Here is a 22,736-nt window from a genome sequence, read left to right as displayed (position 1 = left end):
GATTCTTCAAACAATGCACATCACAATTTTCTAAAGGCAAATTTAGAACTCATAATACCTCCTGTCCCTTCAAACCCTAAAATTAGTAAATATTTTAATTTCTTACCCGAAGTAAAACACCAACAAGCTGACAACAGCCAATGCCCCCTCAATTTTTGTAGAGCTTGTAATAACTCGGGATAGCTACACATGAAAAAGAAAAGTTTCATGAACAATAGTTCAGATAATAGAAACAAAATTTCAAATTTACACAACTGACCACAATTACGTACCTGTTTAACAAAGATTAAAATTGCTATTGGTAACAATTACCTTTAAACTTAGCCATTAAACCAGTTTTATCATGGGAAAGCTTTAAGATCATTCTTTGAGTTCCAACAAAACAAACATTTATTTTGTGAAAAGATATACTTTGTTGTATAAGTTGACTGAAAACTCTAGGAGCAGCAAACACGATTAATTTGTTGATAATGATGTACTTTGTTTAAAGATCTTTTTCTTTGATAAGGGAACAGTGATGAATAAAATAACGAATGAAAAACAAAACTTCTAAAATACTGCATTTCAGCTAATACACAATCCCTTGATCTGTGCTACTTTTGTAAGTTTGATACAAGATAGTTTTTACTGGTTCAAAACCAAACAAACAATCTTGTAAACAGCTACTGTTTCCATACAAATTGGAAAGCGTATTTACCTGCACAATATGTAAACAAATAACAGCAAGAACCAGGAAGTAAAGAGAACTTTTGTTGCTCTAAACTAGATTACTGGGATCTCCCGTGTAGTTGAAATGTTCACGGTTAGCTTCAGGTTCAATGAAGAGTGCAGGAGGGAATGTCAAGAGCAGCAACAGACATTGCAACATCGAACTGCTTGCATGCCAAACAAAATAAGCAGGAAGTAACAACAAAGCTAAGCGATTGCACAATTGACATTAGATCCAAGCTCTGCAGTCCTCTGCAGCTGTGAACGGAGGACAATTAAACAAATGACTGGAGAAAGAGACTCCACAAATATCCCCACCTTCAAATGATGCAGCAACCCAGCACTTGCAAAAACCTTTGGCCAAAAGTGCCATTTGGATGATCTATCCCAGCTTCCTCTGGAGGTCCACAACATTACAGATGTCAGGCCTCTGCAATTCAATTCATTCAACTGATACCAAGAAACAGTTGAAGCCTATGGGTACTGCAAAGGTCCCAACAACATTCTGGCAACAGTCCTGAAGACAAGTGTTTCAGAACTTGCTGCGTTCCCTTGCCCAAGCTGCCCAGAACAACTAGAACACTGGCACCAACCTAACAATGTGCAATACTATTCAGGTATGCCCTATGCACAAAAAACAGGACAAATCCAAGCCAGTCAATTACTGCCCCATCAATCTACTCTCCAACATCACTAAAGTGACAGAAGGTGCTATCAACTGTGTTTTCAAGCGGCACTTGCATGGCAATAATCTGTTCACTGATACTCCATCTAGGTTCTGCCAGGGCCACTCAGCTCCTGACTTCATTACAACTTGGACAAAAAGTTTAAATGAGTGTCTGCCCTTGATATCAAAGGCGTATTTGACAGAAAGCAGCATCATTGATCGTCAAGGATATCAAAGGTTATCGGGAGAAAGCAGGAGAATGGGGTTGAAAAACTTAACAGCCATGATTGAATGGTGGAGCAGACTCAATGGACCGGATGGCCTAGTCTCTGTTCCTATGTTTCATGGTCTTATGAGGGAGCTCTTGCAAAAATGGAGTCAATGGGAAAGCCAAAGGGATCATGTCCACCGGCTCTCCCTTGCCTAACTTATTCGTTATCTCCTCGAAGAATTCAAACAGATTTGTCAGGCATGACTTCCTCTTGATGAAGCCCTGCTCACTCAGCCCTCTTTTACTATGCAAGTCCAAGTACTCCATAATGTCATCATTAAAAATAGACTCTAAAATTTTACCAACAATTGAGGTCAGGCTAACTGGCCTATATAGTTTCTTGTTTGCTGCCTCCTTCCCTTCTTAAGCAAGGGTGTTACATTAGCCATTTTCCAGGCCTCTGGGCCCTTCCCTGATTCCAAGTGATTCCTGAAATTTCACCACCAATGCCCCTTATAATCTCCTCAGCTATCTCCTTCAGATCTGGGCAATTTATCTACCTTCATACCTTTCAGCTTCCACAGCATCTTCTCCTTAGTAATGGCCATTACACTTACATCTGGTCTGCCTGCTGACTCTCAAACTTCTGGTATGCTAATGGTGTCTTCCACTATGAAGACTGATGCAAAGTACCTATTCAATTTATTTATTCCTGGCTACTGCTAGGAAGCCTGCTCATAACACCTAACAGGAGCTTTTTCTCTCTTCATTTTCTCAACTCTACCCTCACAGATTCTGCACCTTTCAACTCTACATCACTTCTTGCTCGTGATTTAATTTTGTTTCATGCTAATAAGGCAACTGCCCCTCCATCCATTTGCCGGTCCTTTTGCCAGAAACTACATCCTTGGATATTTGGTTCCCAGCCTTGATACCCTTGCAACCATTACTCTGTGAAACCTACAACATTATACTTGCCAATTTCAGACTTTGCTACAACCTCATTTAGCTTGTTTCATATACTGTGTGCATTTAAGTACAACAGCCCTATGTTGACAGCTCCTTTTCTCATTGTTATCCCCTTACCTGCTGTGCCTGAAGTTAGATTCCGGAGCCTTTCCATACGCTCTGACGTATTAACTTATTCTGGAAAATTTAACAACATCTGTTGGGCCACCACACCCCCACTGCTTTAACCTTTTCCATAATTTTCCATGCAACTCAACCCACCTCTCCCCCAACATTTTAGAAGTTTAAAATGCTATCCACAGCCCTAATTATGTAAATCTGTGAGTATAGAGACCTTCGACCTCTGCACTGATTGCACACAAGCTGGCCAACTACCCACAGAGTTCTTGTCATGCCGATGACATCTAACCTACGAATCGGTTCTAACTGAAAACCAAAACAACATCGTCACCAGGCGCAAGTCAACTTAACACCATCGTGCTATTGGTCTCAAACATTTGCCACTGTTAAGTAAAGCAACAGCATAAACAAAACAATGCTTTCCAGTAACTTGTTACTAAAATTGCAGCAATTCCTTCTAGTCTTGGATTTAAAGCATCTCTTCCCATTGTGGTTCACAACCTAAAATAAAGACCGTGGTCTTTACCTAATGAGTCCCTTGTTTTTATCCCATTTGAACTAGTTGACAGGCACCAAGCGTATCAGAGACCAACATAAACTCAGACTTGAGGCCTATCCTTCTGTTACATTCACGTACTTGAGAAACAATCTAAAGTGAACTCCCATAAAGCTTAACTACAGATCAGGGTCAGTGAAAATGACTAAGATTACTATCACCATAATGCCACATGATACATTAATGAAACTGGAAGCCACAGGAATGCATTGATATACATTTGATATCTAGATGCATTCGTAATTCCAAATCTTGCTTAAGGTTTTTAATAGTCCATTATCATCTGCTGATTTAAAACATCTAAAGCCTATCACATAGAAAAAAAATATATATAAAAGTCATCAAGACAAAAGAAAAGACGATACAGGAGGACAGGTGACCAAAAACTTGGGTAAAAAAGGTTGCAATTGAGTAATACTGTAGATGAGGGGAGAGGTAGAGACATGGAAAGGCAGGGTGTTTTGGCAGAGGTCCTTCAAGCCTTTGAATCATCTATCCAGCTTAAAAAAATACCAATGGTGGGCAAAGGAATTAGGGAATGCGCCAGAGTTAAAAGAACAGAAAAATTATGAGAAGGTTCTAGGGCTCAATGCAGGGATGATGTCATGGAATTTTTTTTAAGATGAGAAATTTAACAGGGAGGCTTTTCTGAACTAGAAGTCTAGTATTTGGTGCAAATTAGAATGCAGGCAGCAGAAAGCTGAATGACCTCGAATTTATGGAAACACTTTAAGGATAGTACTCAAATAGTCAAGGCTAGAGAAAACAAGTGTTGATTATGACTTTAGCACTAGGAGGGGTGATGTTGGGCAATGGAAGCTGATATTTAAAATAGATGGTCTTTGTGGTAAAGAGAATATGTATATATAATTGGAAGTTCAGCTTAGGGTCAAAATAGGATTCATGTCAGCAGTCCAGTCCAGCTCGAGACAGTGGCCAAAGAGGGTTGGGAATTGGTGGCTTGAAAAACACGTTTGTGGTCAGAGGTAAAGACAATGACTAATTCTCAAAACATTTAACTGGAGGAAGTTTCTGCTGTTCTTGCATTAGGTGTCAGAATCCTTGTTTGGCAACACCAGAAATGGATGCCCGACAAAAACGAGGTGTGACTGGGAAATCACCGCACACATACAAAACCTGGCATTGTGTCTTCAGATAATGTCATGGAAGGTCAGCATGTAGCTGAGGAATAGGAAGGTGCCAAGGATAGATCCTTGAGGATTCCAGAGATAGTGGTGTGGGGTAGAAATAAAATCCAATTGGAACCAGCCAATGGCAATATCACTCAACTGGATAAATGGAGAAGCAGCTTTTGGAGAGCATGATGTCGTCAATTTTGTCAAAGGCTAGAGTCAGGTTATGAACAAAGAGGATAGGTTAATATATCTGAAGTCTCTCAATGTAATTTGTGACTTGGATGAGGGTTGTTTAAGTGCTATTGCAGGGAAGAAAGTAGATTGGCAACTTTCAAAGTAACACTTTAGAGAAGACGGGAACAAATGTGGAAGGCACACGTTCAAGGATTCTGGAAAAAAAAAAGAGGAAAATAGGAGCTAGGGTTTGGGATCAATATAGCAAAGAAAAGTGACAAGAGTGGGCCTGTTTAAAAAGGTAGGTATAATAGCAGCGATTTTGAAAGACAGCAGGTCATGATGTTAAAAAAGTAATTCATTTACAAAGCAGCTAACCGGGAGGGATACAATAAAGCCTTGAGCCAAAGGATAGTTTCAGTCAAAACCATTTCATTCATGTTGAAGACAGAATTTTGGTAATACGTTTGAACTGAATAAATATTAGTACCGTGCTTGAAGCAGGCATTTCCACAGATTTTAAAACAATTAACAATGCAATGCAATTCTTCCAAAGTAGCCCATGAAGCCAACATACTTTGATAAGGGTAGAAGATGAAGGTGTGGTTAAGGAGATGGTAGGTAATGGAAAAGAGATGGGAGTTATCCTGGCAATTCAGGATGACAGCTGATGGTTTTACCAAACCAGGTAATTAAATCAGGAAGATGAGGATCTTTCCAAGCTAAGCAGTGCAGGAATACCTGCTCCAATTTTGATTCCTATCTGGAATTAAGAATCTAGTGATGAACATGAACCCATTGTCGATTGTCAGGAAAAACCCATCTGGTTCACTAATGTCCTTTAGGGAGGGAAACTGCCATCCTTACCTGGTCTGGCCTACATGTGATTCCTGACCCACAGCAATGTGGTTGACTCTTAATTGCCCTCTGGGTAATTAGGGATGGGCAATAAATGCTGGCCTAGCCAGCAATGCCCTCATCCTGTGAACCAATAAAGTTTAAAAAAAAAGGACCAGCAAGGTTTCTAGCAGATGTCAAATTAGGACTGTAAACAGTCCAGCAGAACCATACGAAACAGAAGCAAAATTGTCTCTTCCATGTTCAAACTAGAGTATAGAAGACATGTATTATCATGCAGATATCCTAGGCATGGAACAGGAGGGCTTCCATCAGTCCTGTACAAGATCAAGAATAAATCTGTGTGGTGGATATTTCACATTAGATGGAAGCAACTGCAAGAAAAAAGTACAGGTGTGCAGTGCCCTACAACTCAGTGCCCTAGAGGATGAAACAGACTCCTAGTAGGGAAGGCTTTCCAAAGCCCTCAAGAATTGGTCATGTTCACGGGATTAGATTCTAATGTAGGACTTTATGGTTGGTGCCTTTACACCACCATAGATTGTAGATCCAAAGGTAAATGTCAATCACATAATTAATTTTTTAAAGAAAGGAGGAATTGAAACCGCAGCTGCTGGAAGGTATTACATAGAACATGCACTTTTGATACTATATGCAACCTACAAGCAAAGAGTTGCACAAGCTCTGCGTCTCTAACTGTTGGATGCATCAGTATCATATGAGCTCATGTGGTGCTTAGGAAAGGATGGCAATAGTCTCTGATTATTATGTACATGCTGCTCACTATGCTGACATCAACTGTGAGGAGTACCTAGTATGTGATCACTTAGCAAAGACTAAAATGTGCACTTATAATTGTTCAACAGCTAAAATCACTGCTCTTATTGGTAGAGAGGCCAGAAGTTAGGCACTTGGAATGGAAGTTCAGAACTAAACAAGCCCAACTGGTACAGCCATCTGATCCCTGAACCAAACAGTATACCAGGTACTGTTGTTACTTGGCATGTGGCTAATCAAAAAAGTAGTATTTATCTTTGTAATAATTATTCTTTTAATATCCATATTATTTTATGACCAGGGCAACAAAAAAGGAGATGCATACACAGAGCTCCACTCACCTGTATCCAAATAGCAGCTGAATTTGAAAAAGGTTCAAAATTTAATTTGATGAATTCAGGTGATCCGATGGTTGCAACTAAATTACAATTCGCAAGTCTCTAAAGAGACAGATTACCATAGTGTGACACCATCTCTAGTAAGTAAAGTTTGATTTAGTGGACTCTACTGCATAATCCCCACTGATGTAAAATCAAAAATGTTTGCAGAAAAGCTAGACTTACATACAAGTCTAGGTAATTTCACTTATAAGTAACGAATTCAACCCTTTTCAAGGGCAATTAGGAATTGCAATAAATGCTGGCCTTTCCAGAAATACTCACATCTCAAGTAGAAATAAAAGAATGAAAAGTATAATCAAAATCTTCAATTTCTATTTCAGCTCAAACTGAGAACTTTGAAATTGACCACTGCTTGCTGTATTGAACTAGCAAATAATATCTCAACCCACAAATAAACTCAAGAGTTTGCAGGTCTTATGTATTATCAAGTTTCAAGTTATGATTACTTATAACAGGGTGCTCAAGATATTTCAGTAACAACTGCATTTATATAGTAACTTTCAGTTCCAAAATGCTTTTCCGCAGCATCATCAACCATAAATTGACATCAAGCCAAAGGCGGATGTATTTGGATAGATGACTAAAAGCTTATTTTTAAAAAAGAAAGGATAAAAAGGAGTATCTTTGAAGAAAAAAGTAAAAGGAACAAAGATACAGAGAGAATTTCACATTCTACAGCTTAGCCTTCCAATGATGGGATGAAGGAAAAAGAGAAGGTAAGACATTAGAATTGAAGGGCACAGAGTATTTGGAAGGTTGTAATGCTGAAAGAGGTTCCAGAGATAGGGGGATCAGGATGGGAACTATAAATTTGATCTGTTTAGTGAACCAGCCAATAATGTATGCCAGTGTGCCCAAGGGTTTTAGGTAAAAGGAATTTGATGCAAACGATGACACTGGCAACTGAGTTTTGAGATGGGCTCATGTTGGGGAGTGTGGAAGAACTAGGAAGGAGAGCATTAGAATAGTCAAGTTTGAAATAACAAAATTATGGATTAAAGGCTTTAGCAGCAGATGGGCTGAGGGCGGGATTTGGCAATGTTATGGAGGTGGTCCTTGTGCTGGAAGTGATGATTTCAAGTCATTGTGTTTCTTCTTTGATCATCCAATCGTCATGGCATCTCTGCTAAATCAATAACCATTTTCCACTGTGCTAAAATTGCCACATGACACCAAATTTGAGTACACACAGCACATATCTCTTAGTCAGATTTGGTATGATCACATCAAATATTATGTAATGCGTTTTATTAAAACAACCCACTTCAGAATCAACCTGTGAAGTAGTACAACTACTTGATAAACCGACAAACTGTGTTTATATACTGTAACCTTCAATATTGTGTAAAAAATGATTTTTGTGTGAAATGCTGATACAGTTAATATCTATGTTCCCTTCCTTTTTCCATTACTCCATAAATCACCCCAGTACCTAGTCAGATCTAGCTCTGATTTCATCCCATTTTAAATTTCTCTCATCTCTGTGTTCTGTTCTTGCTTATTTCCTGAGAACCATCTCTTACACCCATGATCACACTTAATTATCCATCCCCAACCATCATGCGAGTTGACATAGTGGATGAGTGACATTCCTCAGACTCCATTCTCTCGCTTCCAAAAGCACTGTAATTACAAACAACCTCAATAAAACAATGTTTGATCAGTCTAACTACTAATCCATCTCCCTAAATGCCCTTGAACACAGCCGCTCAGTTTCACAATCATCCCTCTCAAACTCACTCCTGTCTGATTTCTACAGTTATCACTGGCCAAAGACAGCAATGATATCCACTGTGGCAGTGAGGTGTTATCACAACTGAGACATCTCAAACTTCTAGTGACGTTTGATTTTGTGGACCAAAGTCAGAATCCATCATTGCTCAGAGAAACTCAAAGGCTACCAAGCAGATCTCCAGCACTGGTTTCTCTTCGCACTTCCAAATTGTCATATTGAGTCTGAAGTGATTCATTCTCAAGATGTTCCTGCCTCTCATCCATTTACTGCCCCTCAGTATTACACAAAAGGTACGGAGTCCATTTCCAGGTACATGCTGATGATATCCAATGTTACTTTTCCACCAACTTTCTCAAACCATTAAACTGTTTCATGTTGTCAAATAGTCTGCGCAATATCAAGGAATTACAGTCTGTTCAACTTGCCAAAAAACTAAAGACATCATCATTGCTAATCACTTTAACACTGTTTTCTTACATGTTCAGTTTTACCGAACTGAGCTTCGAAACCATGTATTTTATCCTTTACCACACTGGCTCATTTTCTTCACTGCAGCATTACCTGCTTATGCAAATATCTCAGCCTCTCCATCATTGAAAGAGATATTTAGGATTTTTTGGAAGGGAGCAGCTACCATTTCGGGTATTACCCTTCTTCAAGGCCTTCATCCTGAAGAAGGGTAATACCTGAAACGTTGATTGCTTCTTTCCTCCATTTGCTGCCTGGCTTGCTGTGCTCCTACAGCCTCCTGTTTGTCTATCTTGGATTCCAGCATCTGCAGGTTTTGTGTCTCTAATTTAGGATTTTGTCACCTCTAGACTCAATTAGTCTAATTTTTTCTGTGATCATCTCTCATAGTCTACTCTGTAACATTGTTTTGATTCATTTGCGGATACGAGTATTGTCAGAAGTGCTTGAATTCAATACCTATCCCTAATGTCTGAGAAGGCGGCAGCGCGCTGTCTTGTTGAATGACTCAGCCATCTCACAGAACAGTTCAGAGCTAACTACAATGATGTAGAATGGACTTGCATATAAACCAGACTACATAAAAATGGCAGATTTCTTTCCCTAAAGATATTAGTAAATCAGTTCACAATATTGCAATGGCTTCATGTTCAATACAATTGACACTAGCTTTATATTATCCATTTTATTTAATTAACTGAATTCAATTCACTTATTTCCATGGTGAGGTTTGAACTAACTTCAGCAGATTACTACTCCAGAGTTTTGGATTAATTATCCAATAACAACCATATATGCTACCATATTTACGACTTTTCCAAATGCATTCACCATTAATCCATACTGTGCATCAGCCTGTCCAAAACTTAGTCCTGGCTGAAACACTTGGGTCAGATCCCAGTCTCCAGTGGACTTATGGCACACAAAAGCCCAACAAGAAACTTTTCAACGTCCATTTCCAGTAGCAATTATGATCTTGTAAATTGTGGAAATGCAAAAACTATTTCAATTTTCTACATAAGTGTACAATAACTATTTTAACTTACCAAAACTGCTAGTGGAAGTGGTATAAATCCCATTCTTCTGGAAACTGTATCACTATAATCTGTATATGCCTGTAAAGAAAATTGTTCATGGTTCACTATCAAATAGACCTTCAATGAAATAATAGTGAAAATGTAATGAAGTCAGCTAACTAGAGAGTTGGTGAAAATTGTTTAACAGGATGCGTCTAGAGTTGGGAGCAAATTGCCAAAATCGGGAACATGGGAAAGTAGAGTATTAATTTTTAACGTCTTAACAATAAATTTTTATGACACTGAAGGAATAGAGATAAATGTCCAAGTCTGAATGTAATTGATTCTTTCATGTAGAGACTACTTTGTTGAATCATACATTTGTACTCCCATTTCCACGGTATTTCCAAAATGCCCGTTCCTTTCTATTACATAAATTTCACAAACCCAAGTTATGTCACTTAGGTGAAAAGAATTTTGTCTCAACTTATTAATGGGGCCAAGTTCAAAGGAAGCTTTCTGAATTTTTTTAGTCACACTTGACAAACGCTGCTTTACAACAAACTTCCATTTAGAGGCTGAGGGGCTATGAAGTGTACCACTGGAGTGGGTGATTCCAGCAGACACCATGGGAAAATGACTGCAATGACCTCTAAATCAGTCTAACAGAGAAGAAGTGTTTCTTTGGACCCCACATGGTAAGTCTCCACCTCTGCTACACCTCAAAGTTTTGTAAAAATTTAACTGATTCTTCATCCTTGTATCCCATGTTTTTATAAAAGCTAAAAACGCCCATTGGCTTCTTTTATGGTCTGTTTGTATTTGCATTTTCAAAGTACGAGTACTTGGATTTCTTGATCCCAGAGTTTTCATAACTGTCAATATTTTCATTTTAGTTTCCATAACTACATCAAGATGTAATTGATGTAGGTAAACACTAAAATCTTGGATGAATTTTCAAAGGCAGTCAAACCATCTTAATCAAACCAAACTTTTATCTTGGTTAACTGAACAAAATTATTTTTATACTTGTTTATGAACTATTTGTAGATCTCAATTTTACCTCATTCGATTAATGGTTTGTAATGAACATTGGAAAATATATTATTGCCATTTCTAATTTCTTAACTGTTAGGCTGTAGAGGTTTGTGTACATTGCTTGGAACTAAATACAGGAATACAGCTGGAGTGTCATCTTCTAAAAATTATCACTGCTGACACAAACCAACTAAAAAAGGGGGGGGGTAGAAAAAAATTCAAATTTGCTCTGTCTCCAGTGTGGTTGTTCTTACATTTAACTCTTCCTAGCTGGAAATTAGCCAACAGAGGATCAGATTATATGTTTCACCATTTTTTTTTACATCAGCAAATAATATTGTACTTCTGTTGTGATTTTTATTATTTTTAAAACAGCTGATATGTAGGATTTCATATGAAATGAGCAAAACTGATTCTTGAAACACAATTTCCAGTATAAGTTGTTCCTTCAAATTTGCATTTTGGAGAAAATGGGAAGTATGAACTTGGATCAAACATTTTAAGAACATAACAGACAAGAAATTACATTCTTATACTTACATTTTTTTGGCGGCTACTGACCAAGTCAAACGCAAGACTGGCTCTATATTCACTGTATACCTATGTATAGGAAAAAGCAGAGCTACATTAGCAGGATGCCAACATGCATACTTAAAATCTGGCATTCTCTTAGTTTTTTTTAAGCAGATACTACGCCCTATACCATATTAAAAAGTGCTGTCTGAAAGTGGAGAGGCAACAGAGAACTGAAGGAAAGTTATACCAGACTTGAAAAGTTAACTGTTTTTCTCTCCACATAGGCTGCCAGATCTGCTGAGTTTCACCGTCATTCTACGTTTGTTGCCCCTCCTGGAGCCAGTCTGTTATTGCCGGAGCATCTCACTTTCACATGGTAATCTGCACCAGTAACTCCATACATTTACATACGTGCACAGTAACCCTGATTTAAAATTAAGTTTCTTTCTCCCTTAATCCAACTTCACCTAGTAACTTGTGATTCTCTAAGCTAATACCAGTTGCATCTCTATGCATTTTGTAAATCCTGATATTCTCAATTGGGCCAAATGGATCACCACCTCTGGCTGTTCAGCAACCCTGCTGAAGAACGTTCTGCAACCACTCTATTACATACTTGACTCTGACATCAGAGAGGTAACATAACATCCTGGAGTCACATCTATGGTCACCAAATGGGCTAGATGAGGTGAAAGGGGATGGCAAAAGGAGGGAGAGGTATTGTTTCAGGACACATCGGGGAGTTGGCCCAGGTAGAGGAATCAGCAAATCAGTTTAATAGTTATCCAGGTTTTTAATCCTCAAGCTTAATCTTGATCTAGGAAAAGTTAATGCTAGTCAGAGTCCTCCAAATTTTCTGACTTTAATAGACTCATTTGGCGGGTTCCAGATGCGCGGCAAGCATGCATTGAAAAATTCAACTTCCAGGACAATTCCCTCAGAGTCAGCTGCAATTAGCATTGCACACAGTCCCGGCACCCAGCTCCAGTCTATGCTGCTTCAACAACTCTTTGGCCTTCAAAATATCTGGGCCAATACGTTAGTATTAAAATGCTTTCGAACATTGAAAGGATTCAAACAATGATATAATTGCAAATTCTATTATTTACTATAATAATTGCCTACATACTCACATCAGCTGTAATGTCATTAAACTTTGTAATAAAAGCATGTTTAACTACATCCACGGCTATTTCGGATGCTATTACCATGCAAACATCTGGAAACAACACCCAGAGATGATCTGAAAGTAAGAAAAAACATCTGAGAGTTACTGAAATAATTCCCTAACTTCAACATAATTAAAATAGTATTTATATATTTACAGTTAATTGAAACAATCTCCTACCAAGTTTTGTCTACTCAAAAATACTCAGTTACTTTTGAGGATATTTTAGGCTACAGGAGTTCCTGTGAGTTGCTTCTCTTATCTGTCCATCTCTCAATGTTTCACCTTCATTCTTAATTCTAGGGAGTTAGAATAACAAAAGATCTGTCTATCTTCAAAACTAAATAAATTACATTCTCCGATTGGTTATTGATAAATCCTCGAATGCATTGTAGCTCTCAACAGTATCAATTACTTTCAAAACATATGCAGTCACAGGAAGGTTGTGACAACTTCCAAGCAGTGTGCAGCTCTCTTTACCACTGCATAAAAACACTTCAGCATAATTGCCTAGAGCTTCAAGTAAAATTATCTAAACATCTTCACAATTGAATAAAACTGACATATCTCTGGTGAGTCATTCCATAATTGGTGAATTTAACAAACTTCTGCATAGGCAAGGAAACAAAAATAAGGGAGAAAATAAAGCATTCCTTTAAAAGACATTCCTACAGTGCACAGAGTGATTACATGTTGAATGCACTTCACTGGTTGTAAAGGATTTGGGGATCTCCCGAAAAATCTTTAGAAAAAGTCAATCATGTTTTTCTTTTAGTTTTCAACTGTAAATAAAGTGGTGTTACTGTGTAATATGGGCTCAATTCATGCAAGTAAAAGTTGTTTTCCAAGTTAAGCACAGCAAATAAAATCCAACTTTTCTCTGGTCCAGCCAAACAGTTACTGCGGAAACCATTAAATCATGTGGTCTGCTCCAAACCCATGGTGTCAGCAGTTAAGATTCCAGAAAGTTTAAAAAGTCTGCTCTGAGTTTGTGAAGAAATAATTTTCAAAAATTAAATATCCAATTACTCCAAGGACAGCAGGCAGTTGAGGTATATAAACAGAGATGATACACTGCACTAAAAGTTTAAGACATGAGGGACTCAACCACAAGATTTCCAAAATGGCAGGAGATCCAATAAGATTCTTTCATTCTCTGTGAACATTGGGATAACATCAACAGTTGTCTTTAAAAAAAAAATAGAACAAACTTATGGCTCAGGTTTGAAACCTATCTTGAGGATTCCTGATGCACTAAAAGAATATTTATAAAATAAATCTAAACAAGTGTTAAAAGGAAAGCTAAGTGAATTGAGAATGCACTGTGTGGCAATCTCATGGAGAAGGATAATTGCCTATCCCATCCCCAAGAGCTCACAGGAAAGAGGCCTTACTGTTCTAATCAGTTTGGAAACTGTCAACTTACACATCATCACAATGATATAAAGCAACAGTTTGAATTTCATTGTCAGATGAAAACAAAATTATAATAATAATTAGCTAAAGTTCAATTGGCAGCATTCTCTCCTTGAATCAGAAGGTTGAGGGCTCAAGTCACATTTGAAAAGTTAAACCTGATGCTCCAGTGTTACTTCCATTGGCACTGTTACAAGTGCCATCTTTCAGATGAGATGTTAAACCGTCTTTCTCCAACTTTCCTATCAGCTGGTTATAAATGAATTTGCAGCACAGTCTTGAAGAGGGACAGCGAACTTACCGATGGTGGCCTGGCCAAAATTAATTCCTCAATAAATATTACGAACAAAATATCTGGTCAATATTATACTGATGCTTGTGGGAGCTAAATCTGCGCAAAGTGACAGCCTCATTTTCTAAACTATAACAGTGACTATTCTTCTGAAGTACTTCATTGGCTGTAAAGCACTGCAGGACCAGCTGTGATTGTGAAAGACACTACGTAAATACGAGTCTTGCTTTCTTGTTCATATCATTTCAACTATTAATTCATGTTTCAGTTTATCTTCTACCCATAATCAATACAAATGTGGTTTAGTCTAACTTGGCAATTCTGGATAAGCTACTATTTTATTGTTCAATAAGTGAAATAAATCTGCTCAAAGGGAATTAATTTTAGACCCAAACCATGCAAGGTACACTAAGATTAGATATAGTTACATACTACATGAAGTGCTAAAACAACAAAACTTAATGAACTACAGAAATAAATTACAAGTGCATATTAAGATAATTGTAATAAATCTTGGATAAAAAGAAAAATGGAGACAAGTGTAACAATTTGAATTAAGAGGGTGAATTTCTGTAGTGACTCCCCTGTTCATTTTCAGAAGCTTTAACAGAAGGGCTGAAGAAAAGAAAAGTCTTGGTTTCTGCAGCTCCTCAGCAGTCACTACAGTGGATGAGGTGAACTCCTACAGGACCTAATCCCTAGCTCCTGAATTTCTCTCACAATATGTGTGGGGATAAATTTGCACTATTCAACTTCAATTTAGTCTCTATTCAAGCAAGCCAAAATGCTATTCAAAATTGATTCATTTTGGGGGAAAAATACTGAAAATAAATTAAGCAATTCAAATCACAATTAAACTAGAGCTGAATATTATTAGATTGAAGCACATATTATTCTGCAAACGTATCTGAGCAAACCGAAGCGAACTGCAAGAAAATTATACCTGGGTTCCATGAAAATTGTTCCATATTCCTCAAACAAACAATCAGCAGAAGGACATAGTTGTTAAACCTCTCTCTGATATCTGCAAAAGATTTTTTCTTACATTAAATGATAAGACTACTTTTGCTCTAAAAATGATTCTGTATTATCATAATTTGCATGATACGAATAATTGTATCTTTTTATCACGAGGTTCCAAGCGCTCTCGCAATTTCTTTTTATAGCAAATAACGATTCATTGCATCTCGAATATAAAATCACAGACTACAGAAATTTTTTTTAAAAAAAATCGGTAGACACTTTGGACAAATTATCCCATACATTACGACCATTTTATTTCCCACTATACCAATGCCTTTAAAACTCCAAATGGCTGATTTGGTTTGAAGCACTACAAGACCAAACTGTACTATTTAATAAATGCTAGTCTTAGAAGTACATGAAAGTCTCTTCCAAAAATCAAGCCACATACAACAAATAGCATCAGAAATTTGAGAGTATCGGGTACTTATTAAGTCCACTGCATGCAACTAGAAAGTTATACACCCACAATAGCATTTCTGATGGAGCTTAAAACGCGTTGGTAATTAAGAGGACTGAAAACTGAAGAAGGGTCCAGACCCGAAACGTCAGCTTTCCTACTCCTCTGACGCTGCTTGGCCTGATGCGTTCATCCAGCTCTACACCTTGTTATCTCAGATTCTCCAGCATCGGCAGTTCCTACTATCTCTAATTCTCCAAATGATGTTTGCACACTACTGTGAGAACTAGCAATACCCTAATTTCAACTGTATGTTGCTTGCCCTTCACAGCATTTCCTTAGCAGAACCATTTGTTCTTCTTAATTGCTTCTTGGAGATATCAACCTTCTTCCCTTGGCACAACTCAACCAGACCTTGATTCATACTAAGCTATGACTAAACTGTTGTGACTTCGGCAGTATACCCATCACCCAATATCAACTCAATATCACCTTCCCTACCAATCTTCAATCAGTACACATATTTCATATCCCTTCCCTTTCCTCTACCACCATTCCTCAGTCCAAGATATCTTCCCTTCCCATCACTTGACCATAACCATTCCTTCACCCAATCTTACCCAAACTCAATTTCAAGTGGCCATAAACTCAACATCATCTTTACTCCATTAGCCTAATCTGCAAGCCCAGTTTTCTTTCCCCTCAAAATACTTTCAGATGAGCAATTTAATTTTAATTTATTCAGGGATTTCCCATTTATAACAGAGATTAGGAAAAAGATTTTCTCTCAGAGGGTGGAGAGGGTTGCACACTCTTCCTGGAAAGACGGTAGAAGCAGACCCTTTGAATAGTTTTACAGTAGAGGTAGAGAGATTCTAGATTATCAAGGTGTTGACAGGTTAGATGTACGTGGGTATGTTGATTAATTGTAACCTCAAATCTATCAGATCAGCTATGATCCTATCCAATGGCAGAGCAAATTTACATTTCAGGTGCAGGTATAGAGTATGCTAATACGATTGCAACGAGCCCTTTATCGGTATAGGCATTCTGTTGCTAAGGATAGAGATTTGGTTGAGAGTAGAGATAATGGGCAGCTACTCAGAAAGGTAACTGCACCTCCTCCACAATAGCAGTCAACACTGGAGCCCACCCAAAGATGCGTCCTCAGCCCCCTACTGTACTCTCTTTACACCTATGATTGGAGTTGCCAAATTCCAAACGAACACCATCTACAAGTTCGCTGATGACACCACCATAGTTGGACCAATATCGAACAACAACGAGTCAAACTACAGCAGAGAGATAGAGGGCTTGGTGACGTAGTGCAATGAAAACATTCTGTCTCTCACCTTCAGCAAAACTGAAGAACTGATCATCGACTTTAGGAAAAGGAGAACACGCCCCATTTACATCAATGGAACTGAGGTCGAGAGTGTGAACAGCATCAAGTTCCTCAGAGTGACAACCTGAAATGTGACAGTCAAGAAGGCACAACAATGCTGCTTCTTCCTCAGGCAGCTCAGGAAATTTGGCATGTCCATAAGGACCCTCACCAAGTTCTACAGATGCACCATTGAAAACATACTATCCGCGTGAATAACAGCCTGGTATGGCAACTGCTCTGTTCAGGACTGTAAGAAAACTACAGAAGGTGGTGTACACAGCCCAGACCACCAGACCATCACAGAAGCCAACATTCCATCAATGGACTCCATTTACATGCCTTGCTGGTGCGGAAAGGCTGCCAACATCAAAGACCAATCGCATCCCAGTAACAGCAACTTCTCACCTGACTCTTGTCTAACTACACACAAAAATAACTAATTCTGAATCACCAGTCAGGAAGATGTACTGTCAAAAAGTTTAAAAAAACCAAAATGAGTCAAACTGTTAACACTGCATATTTACAACATAGAACAAGAACATCATATAAAAACATTTTTCCTGAATAACTGAAATCTAGTATCTGTTAGCTGAGCCAATAATCTGATAAAATTGACCTACTGAAGTTTTTATATGAATACCTGAGTCTTTTCAAAGCCTGAAATTGATAGTTTGCCTGGATAATGGGCTCCTTGAGTTTTGGAAACACAGTCAACAAACTAGAATCAGGCACAATATTGCAGGTGTATTTGGTTAAACAAAATGACATGATATTTATTTCTGTCTTTAAATAATATTTAGTAGTTTTCAGAATTAAAGTTAAATCTTATATTGTGATAAGAACAGATTGTTAATTGGAAATGACTAACAAATAAGTATGACACAGAGATGCAACCTTATACACGGGGGGATGGGGGTTGGTGGTAGAATATGGTGAAAGACATGTAGAGATGCTTCTTAAAAAAAAGAACTGAAATCCATTTTAAGAAAATCTTGTAATTTAATAATAACTAATGACATCTATATTAAAAAAGTATGTGACATTCAATTGGTTTGAACAAGCATTATTCACATAATCCTGTTTATTTCCTTTTTACTTTACTCCTTGCTTCAGCATGAGAATTTCTTTTAAAAATTAGTGACAATTTTAAAAAACTTAATTTGATCATATGCATCAGGAGATTGAGTTTCCAGCTGTTTCTTCTGGTCATACCAGCACAACTTACAGTGAGTGAATCAGTGTAAAGGTTCAGGAAAGTTTAAATGAAAGCAAGCTATGCTCAAAACCATCCACACTCGTGTTTTCTATCAGCTTTTCCATTGTATCTTGAACCAATTTGCCAGAAACAGTCCTTCACTAGAAGATCATCTACCGCCCCAAGTGAAAACTCGAAGAGTCTACCTACAATATTGATTTACGAAGGCACTTCCAATTGTGTTCGTTTCTCAGGAGTACAGGCATTAGTATACATGTTTTAAGTGTTTGTATGTAAAAATATAGTTAATTTACAAAGAAAATAACAAGTAGATACTAATTTGTTTTTAGAAATTCCTTCACAGGATGTAGGCTTTGCTGGCAAGGCCAGCATTTATTGTCCACGCCTAATTTCCCACTTAAGAGTCAAACACATTGCTGTGGGTTTGAAGTCACATTTAGACCAGACCAGGTATGGATGGCAAAGCCCCTTCCTTAATGAACCAAATGGATCATTTCAACAATTGACAACAGTTACACTGTCACCAACAGGCTAGTTTCTTTTATTCCAGATTTTACTGAACTAAAATTTCACCATGTGCTTTGTGGAGTCACTAGGTCAGTAATATTATCACCACACCATCACCTCCCAAGTATGAAAATATCAAATAGTTCAGTATAGTCTTTAAGTAGTTTTCAGCAATTTTAAATCAGGTTACTCACAGGTGAAAGACTGTACACTTAGTAATGAAAATGCTTCTTCACAAAACTGCAAAGGGTTACTATTCTTACACTCTAAAATATATTTTAATGGAAAGGGTAAAACAAAAAAGAAACAATTATGTTTATTAGGCTGCCCAACCGCGCTGGTGCATTCAGGATTTTAAATTTGTGATTATGTAAATTGTTCTTCACATCAACTAGAAGTTTTAACTAACAGCTTTATCTCTAGTGCATTTTGGCTACCATTTCCCCATTGTCCCCAAAACAAAAACTAGAACTTGTCATCGTATCGCACTTTTAACATGCAAGATGACAAGAACAAAATTTTATCCCCTAATTTGAATTAAACATGAAATATAGTCCCAAGTTTATGAAATAAATGGTACAACTGAGCTAAGTATTATCTTACACAACTGTACATACCACTGTTGGACATCTGAAACAGATTGTTCTTCTCAAACTTCTTGAAAACACTTCCTTTTATTTCTACAAACTATTTAAGAAAAACATTTAAAATCAATTTTGACATTAAATAGCATGATACATCCTCAACAACACAAATTAACTTCTCTTTAAAAATGAGAATACAATTTGTGGAACAATTTTGCCTTTCAAACTTTGTATGACTGCTAGTCAGTGATAATCAAAATTTCTGATTTTGTAAATTGGTGACATAATTGCTGAAAAGCTGCCACTTGCTATGCAGTCAGAAGTTAGATCTTAGCTAGGACTGTATTTGAAGCAAAACATAATTTGTCAGGCTTCTCATTTGTTGGAATGTTCAGACTGCACTAACATTTTGATTTCAAAAATATGTGGGAGGAACAGTGGGCAGGGGAAGGATACAAGGAGAGAAGTGGCTGGAAGATTGGGCAGAGGGAAGCGCGTAGGACCTGGGGTGGAAAGGCGGCGGCTGTGGGGGAGGGTGGGGAGGTGGTATTTTGCCCTTATTACATTTTTAAAAAAGGTGCTCAAAATTATGAATAATTTTAAGACACTCAGTAAGGACAACCAGTTTCCAGTGGCAGAAGAATCAACGGCGATGACAGCCTAGTGGTAATATCGCTGGATTGTTAATCCAGACACCTAGTTAATGTTCTGGGGACTTGGGTTCAAATCCCACCATGGTTAAATAGCAGAATGTGAATTCACTAAAAATCTGGAATTAAGAGTCTAATGATAACTACAAATTGGTCAATGGTCAGAAAAATATTTCTGGTCCACTAATATCCTTTAGGGAAGGAAACTGCCAGTTTTTACCTGATCTGGCCTATATGTGACTCCAGACCTACAGCAATGTGACTGATTCTTAACTGCCCTCTGGGTTCTTAGAGAAGAGCAATAAATGTTGGCCTAGCCAGTGACACCCTCATCCCATGAACAGATTTTAAAAAAGGTTGTCAGAGATGTCAGATTTAAGGTGAATAGCAAAAGAATCAGTGGTGACATCAGGAAGCATTTATCATTCCTACACAACGAATTGCTAAGATCCTGTAAGCACTGCATACAAAAGGTTGCAATAGTAATATGCAAATATGAGCTGGATAAATACTTGAAGGACAAATACTACAGGTTTGAGAGGACAGGTCAAGTCAATGGAAGAGCTATCCAGTTAATGTCAAAGAGCTGGCACTAGTACAATGAAGTGAATGGCCACCTTCTGTTTTGTGTCAATCTAAGATTGAAAAATATTGGACTTTGAGGTGAATTTTGAAATATATGGATTTCAGCTATCCTTAAAATTTACAAGTGCAAAGACAAATTTTTTAAAAATCTGAAAAATCAGATTAAGTACTACACTGCCATCAAACCTGAAGGAATCCATGTTTGAAATATTTTGGTCACAAAAATACTCACATTGTTTGACATCATGATGGTAAGTAATGACTTGTTGTGGGAATTGAAAGCAACATTCAAAGTTGTTGCTTGTACCATGACCAGAATTGTATGAAGGACTGTAATAAAATTGTTAAGGTTGCAGCAAAAAAAAAAAGGGAAACAGAAGCACAAAATTTTACAGTACAGAACCATCACCCGGACCATTGTCTATGCCAGAAATTTAACTATTAAAACTGCTTATTGCTCTTGTAAATACCTATTATTGTTAATATTACAATATACAAAATAAACTTGCTACCATGTTAAATATATACATTTTTTAAAAATCAGCACATAGGCACCTTTTAGTATCACCAACTGGAGATTATCAACAGGGTTGGGCGTTTTTAATGCATCATTTAGCCATTATTTGCTGTAGTAGGATAGATACGACTTTCTTTTGTTGAATTATGTTATTTCGCATGAGTTACTGGAAGTATAAGCTGACAATGTTGCAATAAAGGAAAAATGGCACTTGGGATCCAACTGAGCAAGTAAATCTCCTGCGTAATTCTTTAACCAATTTGATTGAAAGATCATGAAGTTAACAATGTAAAGATGGAGAATAAATTGCAAATCAGAAAATTAGTGTGGATAAATTCAAGCTAAAAACAGGTGCAGAAAGAGAAACAAGAGAGAGAGAAAGATGTGACTTAGATAAAAAGGAACAGGAAACAAAATTAAACGTTGAAGCCAAGGAAATATAGACCAGTGAGCCCGACATTGGTGCTGGGCAAGTTGTTGGATGGAATCCTGAAGGACAGGATTTACATGTGTTTGGAAAGGCAAGGACCGATTAGGGATGGTCAACATGGCTTTGTGCGTGGGAAACCGTGTCTCGCTAACTTGGAGTTTTTGAAGAAGTAACGAAAAGGATGAACGAGGGCAGTGGACGTGATCTACACAGACTTCAGTAATGACTTCAACAAGGTTGCTCGTGGTAGACTGGTTAAATCACATGGAATACAGGGAGAACTAGCCATTTGGATGTAGCACTGGCTCGAAGGTAGAAGACAGAGGGTGGTGTTGGAGGGGTGCTTTTCAGAATGCAGGCGTGTGACCAGCAGTGAGCCACAAGGATCAGCGCTGGGTCCACTGCTTTTCATCTTTTTATATAAGTGATTTGGGTGTGAACATAGGAGGCATGGTTTGTAAGTTTGTAGATGATATCAAAATAGGAGGTAGCGGACAGCGAAGAAGACTATCTCAAGGTACAATGGGATCTTGAGGAGATGGGCCAATGGGCCAAGAAGTGGTAAATGGAGTTTAAATTAGATAAATGTGAGGAGCTGCATTTTGGAAAGGCAAATCAGGGCAAGACTTATGCACTTAATGGTAAGGTCCTGGGGAGTGCTGCTGAACAAAGAGACCTTGAAGTGCAAGTTCATAGTTCCTTGAAAGTGGAGCCCAGGCAGATAGGATAGTGAAGGCAGCGTTTGGTATGCTTGCCTTTACTGGTCAGTGCATTGGAGGTTAGGATTTGGGAGGTCACATTGCAGCTGTACAGGACATTGGTTCCGCTACTTTTGGAGTATTGTGTGCAATTCTGGTCTTCCTGCTATAAGAAGGTTGTTATGAAACTAGAAAGAGTTCAGAAAAGATTTGCAAGGATGTTGCCAGGGTTGGAGGGTTTGAACTATATGGAAAGGCTGAATAGACCAGGACTATGTTCCCCGGAGCGTCAGAGGCTGAGGGGCGACCTCACAGAGGTTTATAAAATCATGAGGAGCACGGATAGGGTAAATAAAGGTTTTTTCCCCAGGTTTGGGGGCGGGGCGGGGGGGGGGTCCTAAACTAGAGGGCATAGGTTTAAGGTGAGAGAAAAAAAGAGATTTAAAAGGGATCTAAGGGGCAATTTTTTCACACAGAGAGCGGTGCACATATGGAATGAGCTGCCAGAAGAAG

General features: G+C 38.0%; 1 protein-coding gene across 1 annotated transcript in view; it reads right to left on the bottom strand.

Annotated features, from left to right (window-relative positions):
- LOC109918217 (transmembrane anterior posterior transformation protein 1 homolog) overlaps positions 1-22,736 on the bottom strand; it is a 65,872-nt gene that overhangs the window by 30,801 nt on the left and 12,335 nt on the right. Inside the window, 7 exon segments of the mRNA XM_048603083.1 lie at positions 107-183; positions 9,827-9,895; positions 11,375-11,434; positions 12,484-12,593; positions 15,170-15,250; positions 19,377-19,446; positions 20,811-20,908. Of these exon segments, the coding sequence (XP_048459040.1) occupies positions 107-183; positions 9,827-9,895; positions 11,375-11,434; positions 12,484-12,593; positions 15,170-15,250; positions 19,377-19,446; positions 20,811-20,908 (565 nt within the window).

Source organism: Rhincodon typus, chromosome 1 (assembly GCF_021869965.1).
Source record: "Rhincodon typus isolate 14 chromosome 1, sRhiTyp1.1, whole genome shotgun sequence".
Taxonomy (NCBI): Eukaryota; Metazoa; Chordata; class Chondrichthyes; order Orectolobiformes; family Rhincodontidae; genus Rhincodon; species Rhincodon typus.
The sequence above is the reverse complement of the archived record's forward strand: the minus strand, read 5'-3'. Positions and strand labels throughout refer to the sequence as shown.